This window comes from Lathamus discolor, chromosome 6 (assembly GCF_037157495.1).
Source record: "Lathamus discolor isolate bLatDis1 chromosome 6, bLatDis1.hap1, whole genome shotgun sequence".
NCBI lineage: Eukaryota > Metazoa > Chordata > Aves > Psittaciformes > Psittacidae > Lathamus > Lathamus discolor.
Window position 1 is genome coordinate 60,155,954 of NC_088889.1, and position 16,573 is coordinate 60,172,526.

At 47.6% G+C, this 16,573-nt stretch overlaps 1 protein-coding gene across 4 annotated transcripts in view; it reads left to right on the top strand.

The window, feature by feature from the left end:
* The window catches only part of MICAL2 (microtubule associated monooxygenase, calponin and LIM domain containing 2), a 135,191-nt gene that overhangs the window by 96,658 nt on the left and 21,960 nt on the right, over window positions 1-16,573 (top strand). For all 4 annotated transcript variants that reach the window (XM_065683074.1, XM_065683075.1, XM_065683076.1 and 1 more), the window contains 5 exons: window positions 1,501-1,693; window positions 4,537-4,709; window positions 5,719-5,793; window positions 11,366-11,463; window positions 13,651-15,010. In XM_065683074.1, coding sequence (XP_065539146.1) covers window positions 1,501-1,693; window positions 4,537-4,709; window positions 5,719-5,793; window positions 11,366-11,463; window positions 13,651-15,010 — 1,899 coding nt within the window. The remainder of the gene's footprint in view (window positions 1-1,500; window positions 1,694-4,536; window positions 4,710-5,718; window positions 5,794-11,365; window positions 11,464-13,650; window positions 15,011-16,573) is intronic.

Sequence of the window (16,573 nt, forward strand, 5' to 3'; positions counted from 1 at the left end):
CAGCCATCCCTGCCACCAGCAGCTGGGCTTTCCTCTGTGGTGCTTGTTTTCAGGCACAGAGAGGGGATGAGCATGGACAGTAACTGGGAGTGGTGCAGGAGCTCAGGACAGCAGTTTTCTTTCTCTGGGGGAGGCCAGGAGCTATATGAATCATGCGAAATAAAGGCACAGCTCTGCTGTTACAACCTTGTTTCAGAGCTCCATAGGAATGGTACCAGGGAGGGGATGGTGATAGATGGACCAGGTGATCTGAGAGGGGGTTAGAGCTCAGTGTGGTGTGGGCTGTGCAGCTGCAGTACCTGCAGGTGGGGAATTGCTGCTCTGTAGGGTCCCGTGAGCTAGCACTCTGGCTTCTGTGGTGTATCTAATCCTCCTGATGGTCTGGGATTTGCCTGTAGCATTGCTGTTCCCTGTGGGTTTGTTTTCTGCATTCAACCCATGCATACATTTGATGCTTGCGTTAAAAGCCTTTGCGAGGTGAAGGATGGTGGGGAGGGAAATACACTCCTGCAACAAGTGGAGGAGCTCCAAGTTAAAGAGGAGTTTAATTGATGTTTACTGGATAGGTTGCTCTAATAAATGAGAAATTAAGCCTTGTCCCAAGTCTGGGTTGGGTTTTCTTCCACTTATACAGTTGTAAATTAGAAGCAGCAGTGTTGAATTAAATCCGGCAAAAGCACCACACATGGGAGGTAAACTGAGCAAAGCCACTCTCTGGGAGCTTGTCATTTGTCCCTTCTGCACCAAGCCCCAGGGGAACTTGTGCAGCTGTATGTTTGTGTTTGCCTGTGCAGGAGGTTGTGGGTAGGTGAGGTTGCTCCAAAACTAAGGATTTCACAGGGAGGGACGATCTGTCTGTGGCTCTGTTTGCATTACCTGAGGTGAGCAAAGGAAACCTGGCTTTATTCTTCATTCCTCCTGCCTGAATGCGAAGCTCAGGGATAGTGCTGTTTAACTGCTGTGATGATGCTTCTTCTCCCAGATCAGTGTCTGATTGCGCTGTGCACACTACTTTCTTGCTCCCAATGTCCTAAATTGACCTAAACTTCCAATGAAAGGCTGAAGGCTTAGCCCCCCAGGCAAGATTGGTCGATGTGCTTCCTGCCACACATAAATGTAAATCAGGGGCCTGAAAAGGGACCATAAATCCCTACTTGTGTGGCTGGCACATGTTGTACTGCTCTCACCAGGCATCCAGCCTGGTGGCTGTCCCATGGAGAAGAGTGAGGATCTGTAGCTGCAAAAGCTGAGGCTGCCCCTAAAGTTTGCGTCTCTCTGCATCCGAGCTGATGAACCCCAGCAGGGCTGTACGGGGTTGAAGGGATGTTCTTGCTGTGCCAGGCTGTCGGTGCACACACCTTGCCTGTGCCTGTGGGAACACACAGGGCCTCACACAGAAAGCACCAGCGATGGCCAAGGACCACTTGAACAGGGGGCAAGGTTCCTCCCATGGACTCTGTCCTCTCCTAATACCCTGCTATCACCTTTGTGCTTTCCCAGACCGCTGCCTGCCCACAGCTGATGAGCCCGCTTCCCCAAAGAAGGCAAAGAGCATCTCTGAGTGCCACGACTTGGAGAGCTGGTTCTCACCTCCTTCCCCTGAGTGGGCCACCGTGAGGGTCATCCCCGAGGAGGAGATGACGGAGCACAACCTTCTCGCTATCCGAGTCATGGTCACCAGTGACACAAGCAGGTACTTTAAAATACAAGTAAGCCTACAAAATAACCTGCAAGAGCTGCTTGGTTTTCTCTCGAACACTAAGGAAAAATATAGCAAAATACAGTACAGAATGTACATACAACCCGGGGGGGGGGGGTTGGATAGTGGAAGGGAGGAAGGAAAAGACAAACCGCTCAGAATAACAACTGTTCTTCACCGCAGCCATAAATCCCCCGGACACATGAGTCACTCTGCAACAGATCTTCAAACATTTGCATCCCACACAGGGGCCTGAATCAGAGGGAAAAACATTGTCCTGATCAGCCCGGGTTCAGCTCTCTGTGCACAGAAATATGTCCGATCGGGGATTAGGGCAGTGGGTGTGCCTGTGGCAAAAGGTGCATCCTGTGGTGCGGCCGCCTCCCACCGCAGGCATCATCCTGCAGCTCCACACCCCGGGCCTCTCCCAGCTCCTGCCCACCCCTAAGAAATCCGAAATTCGGTGACCCCTGGGGAGCTGTCAGAGGAAGCCCGATTTCTGCGTGCAAATTAGAATGTATTGGCTTTCTGGGCAGGATTCCGTAGGAGTTCATTCCGTCTAAGGGTTAGATGGGTATCTCGGGACTAAAGCAGTTCTCCTTACTGAGAACTGAAATAGAAGAGGGAGAGCAGGGTGGGGGAAAGGCAAAAACCAAATCAGGGCAAACCCAAAGCCAACTGTTGCAAACACTAAGCTATTGCTCTCTAAGGATGCTCATTCAAATTCTTGATGTCCTTTAAACACCTATCCATGATGCTGCCTGTGGTTTGTGGAGAGTCGCGCTTTCAGAAATGCAACTTTCTATTCCCTGCAGTGGTTTTAAATGGCTTTTGTGCTCTGCTGCATGGGTCTGGAGAAGGAGCAACCTCTCCAGAATTCCTCTCCCACAGGGCACAGGGTTTCCTACCTGCTTGACAGACCCTCTGCAGAGTTTGTGCTTGTATCTCTCGCCAATACCCCCTGGCTTGTGGTGCCCCCGGGCGCCCAGGCAGCAATGAGAGTCAGCTAATCCCTCTGATCTGAGGGACCAGCTCCCTTCCCTTTCACAGCCCTCGTGGCCGGGCAGCAAGGCCCCTGGTTCCCTGCCAGGGCTGACGCCGCAGCTATCACCCCTGAGGTCAGCCCCCCGCTGCTGCAGTACTCTCCAGAGCCCAGCACCTGCTGAAAAATGGGGCACGAGAGAAATAGTAAGTGACAAATGGCACTGCTGAGCTGGCCGTGGGGCACTTAGTGGGACAGGGAAAACCACCAGCCCAGTGATGCAGTTCTGCAGCTCAGGCTTAAGGTACTTGTGGATAATGACCACCTAGCAAGCAGAGATGGGAGGAGAAGCTATAGCTCGCACTACAGCACTTACCTCCTTGCCAGCCAAGGAAAATAAACGTTTTGCTCTTTAAAGCAGAAATATATCAATCAATGTTAAAGGCAGGTCTTTTTCTTTTGTGTGGCGCTCTGCCCAATCTCAGTGTGGTATCTCTCGATCCACACAGGATCTCAACTATCAAAGACTTCATATATTTGTATTTTTAAATATATCTCTCTCTATGCTTGACACAGCTTGAAAGACACCTAAAAAGTGCACGTTAGTGCTGAAACTTAAGGCTATGCTGATTCATCCTACTGAGAGAGCAACGCACCTGGAGCTGTGCTCCCATCCTTGCCTCCCAGCACTGCTGGTTTGAACTGGGCAAAGCAGGGATGGCAGGCGCTACCCATATGGCATTTACCCTGGCTTTATACAGACTGCAGCCTTTTCTCTAATTCTTCTTCCTCCTGTCTCCTGGGCTGTTCCTTGGGCTGTTACAGTCAATTTTTGCTTTCTACAAGGCAGTGCCATATAAACACCAAACAGCTTTCTCCTGCCATGCCAGCAGGACTGCTCATGGCATAAGCTCTTCTTTTTTAAGGTAGAGCTATTAGTCATCACGATAAATCTATGAATGAGGCTAGCAGTATTGCTTGCATTAGAAACATGCAGAGCAGGATGGTGGGATGTCACTGGGAACATGGTCACATCAGAAGGCCTCAAAGTACCTGTTGCCAAGGTGAGCAGCTCCGGTGAGGCCACCATGAGCACCAGGGCATGAGGCAAACAGCTCCCAGGACCCTGTTCCTGCCGGAGCAGCGCCACGAGGCAGCTGCAGAGGCACTGGCACCACCACTGCTTGCCAGGTGATGTGTGCTCAGCTGCCACCAGAGCAGGGAGCTGGTTCCACATCCCAAATGGGCAATGAGGCCAGGCTCAGCAATAACTGTATTTAATTCGAGGGTGAAGCCCACCTCACAGTCAGTGCAAGCTGCTCTGACAGATCAGGGCTTGGCCTCCTACAAGTTCTTTCTCTATCGTATACCTCTGATTTCCAAAAATCTATGGGGGAAAAAGGTAAAAATGTAGTGTTTTGACACTCGTGCCTTGTTTCTAGGCTAATTACGGTATTGCGAATGCTGTTTACCTCTCTTCGTCCTGGTGTACAGCCTGGCAGGCAGAAGGACCCATCCCTGGTAACCAAGAAGTGGTATTTCACCCCAAATTTGTCTTGGCAGCAGTTTGATTCCAGATGCTGAAAGTAAAGGTTGTGGGTATGAATCCAGGCAGCAGAAGTCTGATGGGAATAAGAGTAGCTCAGCTGTATTGCACCTAGAGCGAATTACAGGCCTGTAATAATAGCAGTGAGAAAGAGCAAAACAATGGTGCTGACTCTGGCTGCAAAACCACCTATTTCTGTGGCTCACATTGCTGTCAATGCTGGTTGCACTGAAGGGGAACAAATACCTCCATGCCATGCATCTTCTGAAATGTCCTGCTTTCTTTCCATCTTGCCCTTTTACCCTGTAGCTCCGAGCTCGAGTCTGACTTTAATGGCGACTCGTCAAACTCGGAAGTGAGCGAAGGACAGACCTCGCTGCTGGAGCTCCCCACCTGCCCGAGCCCCGTCCAGAGGTGGGCATCGCTCACCAGGAGCCCTGTGGCACTGGAGGAAAGCCCCAAAACATCCAAAGTTGCTGATGGTAAGCAATGTCCTGACCTGAGGATGCTCCAGCAGCCTCTCCTGAGGGATGAAGTCAGGGATGGGGGGAGCAGAGGCTGTTGCCTGCAGCGTGGCCAGGTTGTACCTGTTAAAGAAGTCTTTGGGGGATTTCTGCCTTTTGGGTGTTGTAACTGAAACAGCATTTCCGAGATACAGTGTAAGTAAGCCAGAGTACTTGTGCCTCACCCTTAGATTGCAGGGCTGGGAAGAATGTTTTCCCACTGGTAAAAATTTGGGATGTTATTGGCAGCATCCGCAGTGTTGCCTAAGGAAGGGTGATGTTGGGAAGCACTAGAGAGCTCTGCTTGGCTCACTTAGTATTTCTGTCAGTAGCTGCTTAAAATTTCTGTGTCAGGTGAAAGCACAGAGGATGTAGCTAGCACAGAGGTGGGGAGAGGTTTGGGAACAGTCTGCTTCCAAATAGAAACTCATTTCTGGAGCTGGGGAAGGTCGGAACTAAACGATGAGCTAAAACCAGCTGAAGAAATGGTTTTGCAAAAAATAAAAGGCCATCGGCATTCATTTCTTCCCATGTCCCACCACCCCCGCCTCCATATATGCATTTTTAATCCAAACGGAAAAGAGGGGATTTCATACAGCAATTTAAACTGACTCTTGAATAATGGAGCACTTGTTTAGGGCAAGAAAAAAAGAAAAAGGACAGCAGCGAGCCCTAAAGCGTGCCCAGCAGTGTGTGGTGCCATGCAGCCCCTGAAGGGTTTTATCCTTTCTCCTCCCCAATTCCGTGCTCTCCCCCACCCCCAGGATTTATGTGAGCTCCTTCTCTCCGACCCTGCCCCTGCCTCCCGCAGCGGGGCCGGAGGCGGGTACGCGCTGCCCCCTCCCGGCCGCCGCGGCTGGGAGAGGGCTCGGGAAACCACGGCTCGGGTTTGGGGGTTTTGTCGTTTCCCCCCTTTTCCCCACCTCTGTTTCTGCTGTCCGGCTTTTGCTGCGCTCTCTGACCAGGTGTCTTTCCTGTTTCTGTTCAGCACTGCAGAGAGCCAACAGTTTTCACTCCACCGCGTTAAATAAGTACCAGAATTGGAGGAGAAAACTCCAAACGAGTGAGTAAAGCCCGAGAAGCGACTGTGTCTTCTATTTGCACTGTCTCCTCTTTTCCTGTCTCTTCAATTTCTGTTTCTCCTACTTTCCTTTAGAAGTTTTGTAATTTTGAGTCACTACACGAGAAAACGGAGATCTAAAATGCACCAAGTACTTCTTTTCCCTTTTGTTATCCTCATAAAAATCAAATTCCCTTTCTGTGTGGCTGTTCCCTATATTACTGCATACACCAGGAAGTGGTGTCTGCTCTAGTTCTCCAAGAAAATGCACCCCTGTCCCAGAGCCATGTATTCTGTCTCTAGCTCTGCCTGCACCGATTGCTTTTGCTCAGGTGCAACATTGGCTCTAACATCATGAATATCGCTCATTAGGGATGCTCCTGGAGGTGCCTATTTACACCCAACTACAGGTGCTCTATCAATTCTTTCTTGTTGGAAAAAAAACAGGTGATGTTTCTAGGTTACAAAAAGGGAGAGATTACTAACAGCCATCCCAAGAGGTGACTCGGTGAACGTAAATGTTACTAGTTCTTGCCCTCTAGCAGTTTGACTTGGTTTGGGCTGACCCATCTCTGCCCATGCACAGGAATGCAGTGATTTTGACAACAATTTGATCCGCACTCAATTCACTTCCAAAACACAGTGCAGTCACCCCTAGCATCTGAGGCTCCATCTAGGTAAACCTTCTCCTGGGCTGTACTCCCAAAACAAGCTGTCCATCCTTGATCACACCTCTGCTGCTCATAACAGGGTTGCCTGCCTGCCGTCGCATAGCCTCTCTGCAAGCACACACAGTGCCTGCCCAGTCCCCGCTAAGAACTCACAGGTACCTGCCAGGGTTGATTATACCAGTATGGGGGCTGGATGAGCTTACCAGCATCCCAGATGCTTCCAAAACCTTTCCTGTCCTGTACGGACTCACAGATACCTGCAGGACTGATCATACCAGTATGAAAGCTGGGTGAGCTTACCTGTATCCCAAATCCTCCCCAGGCTTCATTAGAAATGCAGTCATAGCTGTTAGACTGCGGTGTTGACAGCCTTAAGTGTGAAACATGAATGTACAGCAGTGTAAGGAAGGGATACATGGATGTGACCAAGTGCCACAATTTCTGGGCATGGAGGCAGCGGGTTTTGGGAATGATGGTGACAGCCGCTCTTTAACCCTGCCCTCTGCAATGAGGGGTTTTTCTGCTGCTGCTCAGAGTACCAGTTGCCTTCAGAAAAGTTAAGACTCTGCTCCCAAAACAAGTAGGAACCCTGTGTGTGTTACAGGACCCAGCATTCAAGCAGAGGCATTTGGGCTTGCTTGATTTGAATGTACACCAGGCTTTAAGATTATTTGCAAGTACCCACTGTGGGATGAATTTTTATATCCCAAAAGAGGAGACAAGCTGCATCTCTCCCTCCTGGCACAGGACTTGCCCCAGAGTCAGATGCCTGCCGGTATGTGTGAGCACTGTCACCACCCACCCTTGGAGGCTCCCAATGCCAGACATCTTGGATTACTCTGCTAGTCTCAGTAGGGAATGCACAGGGCTATTTCACAGTCCTGAGAGGGTGCTCTCACCAAGCTTACCTTCAGCAGACCATCCCTTGTGATGGGCTGTCCCCAGAGAGGCAGCAGTCGCAGGCAGATAAATGGGCCTTGATGGGGCTGTGTTCCCTAGGATTCACAGCACCTCCGAGTCCTGGGGACTTGCTGTGCTCTGAGAGGCCTCTCCGGAACAGCGAACGGAATCATAGAATGGTTAGGGTTAGAAAGGACCTCAAGATCATCTTCTTCCAACCCTCCTGCCATGGACAGGGACACCTCACACTAAACCATGTCAACCAAGGCTTTGTCTAACCGGGCCTTGAACACCGCCAGGAATGGAGCATTCACAGCTTCCTTGAGTAACCCACTCCAGTGCCTCACCACCCTCACAGTAAAGAACTTCTTCCTTATATCTAATCTAAGCTTCCCCTGTTTAAGTTTTAACCCATTACCCCTTGTCCTGTCACTACAGTCTCTAATGAAGAGTCCCTCCCCAGCATCCCTATAGGCCCTCTTCAGGTACTGGAAGGCTGCTATGAGGTCCCCACGCAGCCTTCTCTTCTCCAGGCTGAACAGCCCCAACTTCCTCAGCCTGTCTTCATACGGGAGGTGCTCCAGTCCCCTGATAATCCTCGTGGCCCTCCTCTGGACTTGTTCCAGCAGTTCCATGTCCTTTTTATGTTGAGGACACCAGAACTGCACGCAATACTCCAGGTGAGGTCTCACAAGAGCAGAGTAGAGGGGCAGGATCACCTCCTTTGACCTGCTGGTCACACTCCTTTTTATGCAGCCCAGGATACGGTTGGCTTTCTGGGCTGCGAGCGCACACTGAAGCTGGCTCATGTTCAGTTTCTCATCAAGCCCCAAGTCCTTCTCCTCAGGGCTGCTCTGAATCTCTTCTCTGCCCAACCTGTAGCTGTGCCTGGGATTGCTCCGACCCAGGTGTAGGACCTTGCACTTGTCATGGTTGAACTTCATAAGGTTGGCATCAGCCCACCTCACAAGCGTGTCAAGGTCCCTCTGGATGGCATCCCTTCCCTCCAGCATATCAACCAGACCACACAGCTTGGGTTCATCGGCAAACTTGCTGAGGGTGCACTCAATCCCACTGTCCATGTCAGCAACAAAGATGTTGAACAAGACCGGTCCCAACACTGATCCCTGAGGGACACCACTCGTTACCGGTCTCCAGCTGGACACTGAGCCATTGACCACAACTCTTTGTGTGTGGCCATCCAGAGAGTTCTTTATCCACCGAGTGGTCACCAAGCACCTTGTTGTTTTTCATGTGCCTTAACATGCTGTCCAGGAGAATGTGCTCCAAGATTTTGCCAGGCACAGAGGTGAGACTGACTGGTCTGTAATTCCCTGGGTCATCCATTTTCCCCTTCTTGACAATGGGGGTTATATTTCCCTTTTTCCAGTCGTCGGGAACTTCACCTGACTGCCATGATTTTTCAAATATGATGGCCAGTGGCTTAGCAACTTCTTTCGCCAGCTCCTTCAGCACCCGCAGATGGATTTCATCAGGTCCCATGGACTTGTGCACATTCAGGTTCTTAAGATGGTCTTGAACCAGGTCCTCTCCTACGGTGGGAAGGCTGATCCATGCCCAGGATGGGGAGGGAGAAAAGTCTCATGGCGTCTGTCAGCCTCAGGGCTGTCTCCAAGCACTGTAGAGCACTTGGAGACTTGCTTATACATCAGAGGCTGGCTTCACCAAGGGCTTGGATTTCAAACCTTGCCTTAATTGAGCTCAGTTTTTAAAAGATCAAAAAAAAAATTATACATATTACAGGTTTGATGGGGGAAAAAAAGAAACACTGAGAGGGAAGAAGATCGTGGATCACTCTTAATTTCGACTCATTTCCAGCTTGTTCTCAGCAAGGACATTATTTAATCGCTTCCCAATTCATTTTCCCATCATTTCATTAAAATCTTCCATGTGCCTCAAGGGCTCTAGAGGGAGCTAAAAGCCTTTGAGAGGGAAACAACGCACTGCATGAATTTGAACTTCAAGTATGCTGTTAAAGCGCATGTAAAGCACATTCAGTGTATACTGGGAACAGAATAAAGGCTTTTTTTTTTTACTCTCTGGAGGAACAGTAAGTCTTAGTTTCTATATTTAATCCACTTAATGTGTGGTTATAAGAATTCATATGATCATCAGTCCCATGAAAGAAAAAATCTGTCTTCTTTTTGGACTTATTTCCAAAAACACGTATGTTTCACAAACAGCACAAGGTACGCGGCCAAGGAAAGGAAATCAGTGTCATGGTTATATTGGCTGGAAGGCTCAAAGCAGGATATTACCTTTCAAAATCTCTAATCCCCATCCCACGGCCACAGGGAACACCGTGCTCCTGATATATCTTGGTGACTTGGAGCAGCTTTGGGGCCAAACAGATCACGATGGGGCCCTAGGGAGCTGCTTTTTTTTTAATTTTAGATCCTGTTTTGAATGTGAAGCTGCAAATTCAGCGTCGTGGTGGGAATAAATCCAGCACTGGAACAGGTTGCCTGGTGATGGAGTCTCCTTCCCTGGAGATATTTGAGGCTGTCTGGACGCAATCCTGAGCAATGTAGGTGACCCTGCTTGAGCAGGGAAGGTTGGACTAGATGACCCCCAGTGGTCCCTTCCAGCCTCAACCATCCTGTGAGTCTGTGAAAGACGGCAAGCTGTGGCTTTGCACGCAGCAGTGCTCCTGCATGTGCAGGTCCTCTCTGCGTAAGCACGTGCACACCCACGGGAGCTGGTGTAGGGAACAATTGCTCCCACAGGCATGTGCCGCTTCCCTGCAGACCCCTGGCTGTGGGGTTTATGCCCTCATTGGTGTCATGGCTGTTGCTGCTGCAGCAGTTGTATTTCCCTAGGTGTGCTGAGCTATGATGTTTCCCTGTGTCAGGAGGCTCAGGGTTTTAGTGGGTCAGGCTAGACCTGTTTGGCTCATTTATGCAGGTGATGGTGGGATTTTTTTTTTGTCCTAATTCTTGATTCCTCTGTTTTCCCATGACTCAATTCACTTTACAGAACATAAAGGTCAGCCCCTGGTTGCTAGTCCCTGCAGGAGTTCCTTAACGAACTCCAGTTCATCGTTTCCCTCTGCTCTTGACCAAACATGACAAATTTAATCAAGATTGGGAGCGAATAGGTGAGACACTGAGAGGAAGGGAAAGTTGGGCCTCTCTCCCTGGCTTGTCTCTTCCAAAGTCTGCTGTCTGCTTTCTCTGGTGTGTTGCTTGTGTCCTTATGCATATTTAAATTCCTATGTAGAAGATTCAAAGTTTGCTTTTGGAACCTTTGGGGGTTTCAGAACTAATACTTGGGCGTTAATAATTCACCTATAAATATACTTGTCATCGCTTGTTACAGCTTGACACGGTAATATCTTGGCTCACAGATACCTTTATTCTGTCCAAAGATTATTTATTATGTAAAATTCCCACAGGCACGAATATTAGAGAGCCCGCCTGACTCCCTGCTTTTTCTTCCAGCAGGTCTATCGGTGCTAGTTTTGGTTCAAGGCCTCTAGCAATTAGTTCCCTTGCCTGATCCTAGGAGAGCCCCCAGCATGCTGTCCTGTTTGCCTGGCTTGGGAGACTGCAGGGTTAGTTCTGTCCTTACTGCCTGCAGGTGGTTGCATGTCCCATTCTTTCCCATTCTGACAGACAGCCTTCTCGGGAGTCATCCATTTTCTTCATTTCTCAGAACTGCCCAAAGCTTCCAGAGTTGCTGGTTGTTTTGACGGCCTCTGCTTTTAAGGCTGGTTTTCCAGAAAGTTTCCTGGAACTCTAAAGCTGCTTCACTAGGCCCAGCCAAAAAGTGGATGCAGTTCAGGACCACTGCTAAAAATACCAACATGTGCTTGGCACAGCATGCACACACATGTGAGTGAGGCTTCATTACTGAAAGGTCAGCTCTTCAGGTACAACTGTGTCCAGATGACTGTTTAACTTTCTATCCTTATTCTTTAATTGCAAACTTTATTTAAGACAAAACCAGTATCGATGTGATGGAAAAATGCGTGTCTTTGGCAGGCTTCCCTCTGCTGTCCAGCAAGAAACCTGGGCTACATGGGAAGGACAGCTCAGCCAGCTGTCAAAGTGGCCCCGGAGAGAATCCCTCCCTAACACAGGTATGAAAGAGAATTGCGTAGAGCAAAACATGTGTAGCTACTGTTGGGTATCTCTGCTCTCAGCAGGCTGGCTGAGCATCCTCTGCTCTTTCAAATGGTTTTGATCCTCACAGTAACCACTGAAGTTGGAGTTATGCCTGTGCTGTACAGAGGGAAGAGACTTTGATGCTCTGATGGATTAGCCATTCCCAAATCATGCACTGAAGTAATATTTGCTGTGGGACTCAGACCGTGATCGCACTGGGAGTTAGTCATTAATCTGATGCATCAGTCAACATGCAGGCACCACCAACCTGCCCTCCCCTCACAGCATGGGGCTTAGCTGCCGCTGGGATTTCCTTTGTGCCATAGTTTCTGCCCAAAGGAGAGGAAATCCCCCAAACCTCTGTTCCCTGGTGCTCCCGAGCTGCCTGTTGGTCTGTGCGCTCATAGGGTTGGATGGAAATGTGGCATGCTGGCAACATGGTGGGGTGTGAGGGTATCACTTGATTGCTGTATATCAGTGGGCAAAACACAAGTGCCAGCACCAGCCTTGGAGAGCAAATATAGGAGTCAAGGTAAGGGCTCGCAAAATAACAACTGCAGGAAACCTGGTATAGGAGTCTGGGGTATTTCAGGCTGTTACAGCCTTTAGACATAGATGTTCCTGTGTCTGATATTTATTCTTTGTGTCTGGTGGGCAGCAGAATTCCTTCATTTGCAGCATGCCCTTGGCTCCACACCTCCCACAGCTCAGGAACATCCTCAGCTTCCTTCAGGACCTAGAGTTTCCATTGCATTTTCTGAGGTTTTAAATGTATGGGGGGTTTTAGGCTCGAGGAAGGGTGGGCCTGATGTGTGTGCAGTGCTGCAGCAGGGGTCGTGACCTGCTGCATCCCAGGAAAAGGGCAGCACATCCCCTGGATTTGGAGCTGGGTGGAGCGGGAGCCAGTTCATGTCCTCCTCATCCTAGCCAGTTGTCCTCACCCTTGGGTTAAACATGATTAAAATTGCTTGACCTCAGGGTCTGCATTAGAAAATAATAAAGTCTCCCACGTCCATGGTGGTATTTGAAATCCGGCCCAGGACAATAGGGCCAGGAAGGGAATGTCCCATGGGAACAGAGCTGCACAATGCTGCCTCACCACGCTGCACACGAGGAGAGGTGACTCCTTGCAGCTCCCACTCCATAAGCAGTGCTTAGCGGCCTTATTTCTATTCTAAAGAGAGAGAGGATTAAGAGGGTGCTCATTTGTTTATTAGTGTTCCTCATGCTTTTCTGCCTGGCCAATCATGGCCAATATTAGCTTTGGTCAACAAATACAACTGTGAAACGGGGTAATCATTGTTTCCTTACTTCCGAGGTTTCTGGGAAGCAAGAAGTCAGACAGATTAGTGGCTTCACCTATGTAGATTTGGGAACCTGGCACATAAACAGAAACAGGAATCGAATCTTTGCACCATCCATTATCACATAGCATTGAGCTTAAAACACCTTCCTTTTAAGAAGGACAAAACCCCCAACCCTCTAGTTTTGGTCTGCTGGCTAGATAGATAATGTGGTCGTTTCTCCTTGTTACTATCTCCAGCAGAAGATTTCAATGGCTAGGGTAATGAATTAAAACTTTAATTAAAGGAAAAGTCGTCATAAGAGAGAACTAATTGAATTGTTTAAAATTATTGTCTCGCATTTAATGATCTCTTCTGGGTCAGGGTCACTTTGTACCTGTGCTATGTAAGCATGCAATATGATAAAAGCAGTTGGAAAGGGCAGCTGATGGTCTCTTGGGCTTGCTGGAAACACTAAGGTGATGAACTGGAATGTACACAGAAGGAAAAAGCAGATCTGTTCTCGTTTGTTTTCCTATAGATAGGACTGTTTCTTTCTAAGGAAAACACTGAAGGCACTTCATAAGATATGACAGGTTCTTAGTGTGAATAACATTGTTTTTAGACTATTAATATCTCCAATAATATTAGATCTCCACTCCTAGGGAAATATTAGCCATTTAGGGAGAAAAGCTTTTCTTATTGTATTGTTATCTAAATATGTATATGCGTTATGCGTATATATATTATATATATATACACACATATATGTGAGTATATTCATTAAATAATATCATGTTAAGATTAAAATTTACTAAAAATATTACATGAAATAAAAGATAAACTAGACTATCTTTTTCTTTTTCATGCACTTCACAGCTGGCTCATAAGAAACCAACGGAAACCACAAGAGGACATTTCAAACCCTACAGCCCAGTATTTCAAAGAAAAGAAAAAGACAGAGAGATGCATGAAGACATCCATGTCTATGTGCCCCATTGTTCTCCTTTTCAGAGCAGCACCAGAGGTTCTCCATGGACCATTCCTGGGAGTGGGACACTGGCTGATTTTTCTGAGCCTGAAGATACAGATAGTGACAATGGGACATACACAGCCCAGGGCTGGAAGGAAAAAACCCAGAAATATACTTCTGAACCAGAAGATATTATGAGGAAGACAAAAGTGCTGTCATCTCTGGATTTGCGGGAGAAAGATGGCAAAAATACAAGGCACCCAGAAGAAAAGCTTGAGCAAGAATTAAAGGAGGCAAAAAAGAGGCCGTTGCTTTGTGCTCAACATCTACCCTTGTCATATGATTCTAACAGGACAGACTTAGGCAGAACTAGTTCAGGCTATCAAGACAAAGGAGCGCTGTGGACTTCACAGGAGAACGATGCTGACTGGAGAAAAGCTGTGTTCAAACGATCTGGTTGTCCTGTGCCTCTCTTGTTTGCAGATGATGCTCCACCAGCTTTGCCAGTTAACACAAAAGATGCTCTGAGGAGTCCAGATGTAGTTACTAGGGAGCATTCAGCTGGCCTGCCGAAGTCACCGCTGAAGCTCATAGCCAATGCTATCAAAAGGTCTGTTTTTGAGCCTCTAACCTCGTCTTCAGAGGGACCAAAGCAGGACTCAAACAGCAAAGTCAAAGCCTCCTCAGAACAAGCTTTCTTCAGCTTCCCCAGTACTCCTGGCTATTCCCTAAGCCAAAGGAACAGTAACAATAACAGAGGAAATAAGACTCAGCCACCAGAGCTTAAAGCAGGGGAGTGGGCAGGAGAATGTTTAGGAAATGGGAGCCATCTCTCAAATGCATCTAATTTTTCTGTTGGCTCTGAAGAGAGATCTCCAAGGGGTTACAGCAAGGAGGTATCCTTCCCAGTTTACAGTTCTCACACCAGGCCTTCCCAGACAACCAGTATACCTCAGAAATCATCTTGCACTAGGATGGAGGATGTCCCAGGACTCCTAGAAAAGTTTACCTTCAAAGAGACTCTTCCAGGGGCTCCCATGGATGACATGTTTATCTGTAATGAAAACTACCTCCTTCTTTCATCTCCAGAGCCCAAGAACACCCCCAAGGACAATCTGGATGACTCTGCACGGAAGGGTAGTCTTGGGTTCCTCTTTGATAGACTGAGAAGTAAAGTTCATGACAGAGAAGGAAATTCCTTTGTGTCATTTCTGCCTTTCATGAGGGACCATTCTCCAGAAACCAGGCTCTGTTATCCTTCCACAGGTGAGCACAGGAATTATTATTACTGTTATTGTTACAATGATGATTTAATAGCACCTAACATTTAAAATATCTGTGTGTGATCATGCAATCACCTCTCTGTTGTATGCTATGTTTAATTTGTAGTTACTTTCTAAGTATGAAGACTTAGTAAATCTTTTTTTTGGTTAAGGTTTAGGAGCTGTTTCTGGTTTAAAGGAGTAGAATGGATTTGCAAGCAGCACACAGCTTGCTGGACCCAAGTTTGGTCTGCTGCTTGTTGCTGTTCAAATGTGTTTGGGTCAGACAAATGGACTGGCCAAGGTGGAAGGAGTGGTTTGGCAGAGTGGGGTAGCTGCTGCTGTGACCCTGTGTGTGTGGTGGAAGGGGTCTGCAGCAGACAAGCAGAAGGACAAGCACTGAAAACTCAAGAGCAGTGCAGAGTACATCTGCTACTCTTTCCATGAGGAGCTCAGAGGCTGAAGCAGTATGTTTGCAACAGCAAGCAGCCGTGCTTTGTGTGTGTGCTTCCTCAGCAGGTGTCTCTTCAGCTCTGTCTACTGTTGTAGTGACCAAACTGTAGACATGCTTTAGGGAGCTTTGTGGTGTCATTAATATGCCCTTGTTCATTTATGTGAGAGGAGATAGCACCTTACTGACCTACTCTGGCCTACTTGTGAGTCTGGGCAGCGATTAAAAGGCATCAGTTTTCATGTTTGCTTGGAAGTTACTTGGAAGGTTAGTACTAAAATTGCAGACCAATCTCAGAAATATTGATGTCAGAGACAAAGAGGAGTCCGAGTAATCTGAGCTTAGGCTCAGAAAGAATTAAGTGCAGCACAGTTTCAGGTCTGAAATATATGGTATGAGAGCCTTAGTGCTGTGATCCATCTTTCCACTACCCCACTGGAGAAAGTTATTTAACTATAACGTCTTGAATTTTGACTTACCTGTTTGTTTCTTACTTTATTAAATTACAACCCAAACTGTAACCCCAAAATTGCTGCTGTATTGCAGCATTAAAGTAACAATCTGTGTATAAAATGTGAAGTCCCTGAAGTTCCCAGTAAGCAGCCAGAGCTTTTTGCATCTCTTTTGCTTCAGAACTACTGCATACTGAAAGAGACTTGATCATTAAAATTGATTAAATATCATTAAAATTGATACAGTAACTCCTGTTCTTATTCCTGAATGTTTGGATTGGATTCTTGGGGCATCCTTTATCTAAGAATTCACAAAACCAGGCATCCCTGTTGTGCCAGAGGATGCTAAGGACTGCACTGAACCCACAGAGAGTTGCTGGTGTTTGCACTAGTCATGCTGTGGTCTTAAATGGGGAGCTTTTTCTGAGTCTATGAGTAGTCATTATCTATCAACTAAGTCAAGCTGACTTGCTTTTAACAAAATGTATTACAATAATTGGTACGTGGTGTTCCTATGAAAATGGGAAAAGCTCTTGTTAGGTTTGAATATTGCTTTGCTTTATTTATGTTTTAAATATTTTGGAAAACATGCTGGTTTAATATGTGTTGCTTTCCTCCGCTGTGCAAGCCAAAACAGGAATGATTAAATTATTGTAATTATTGA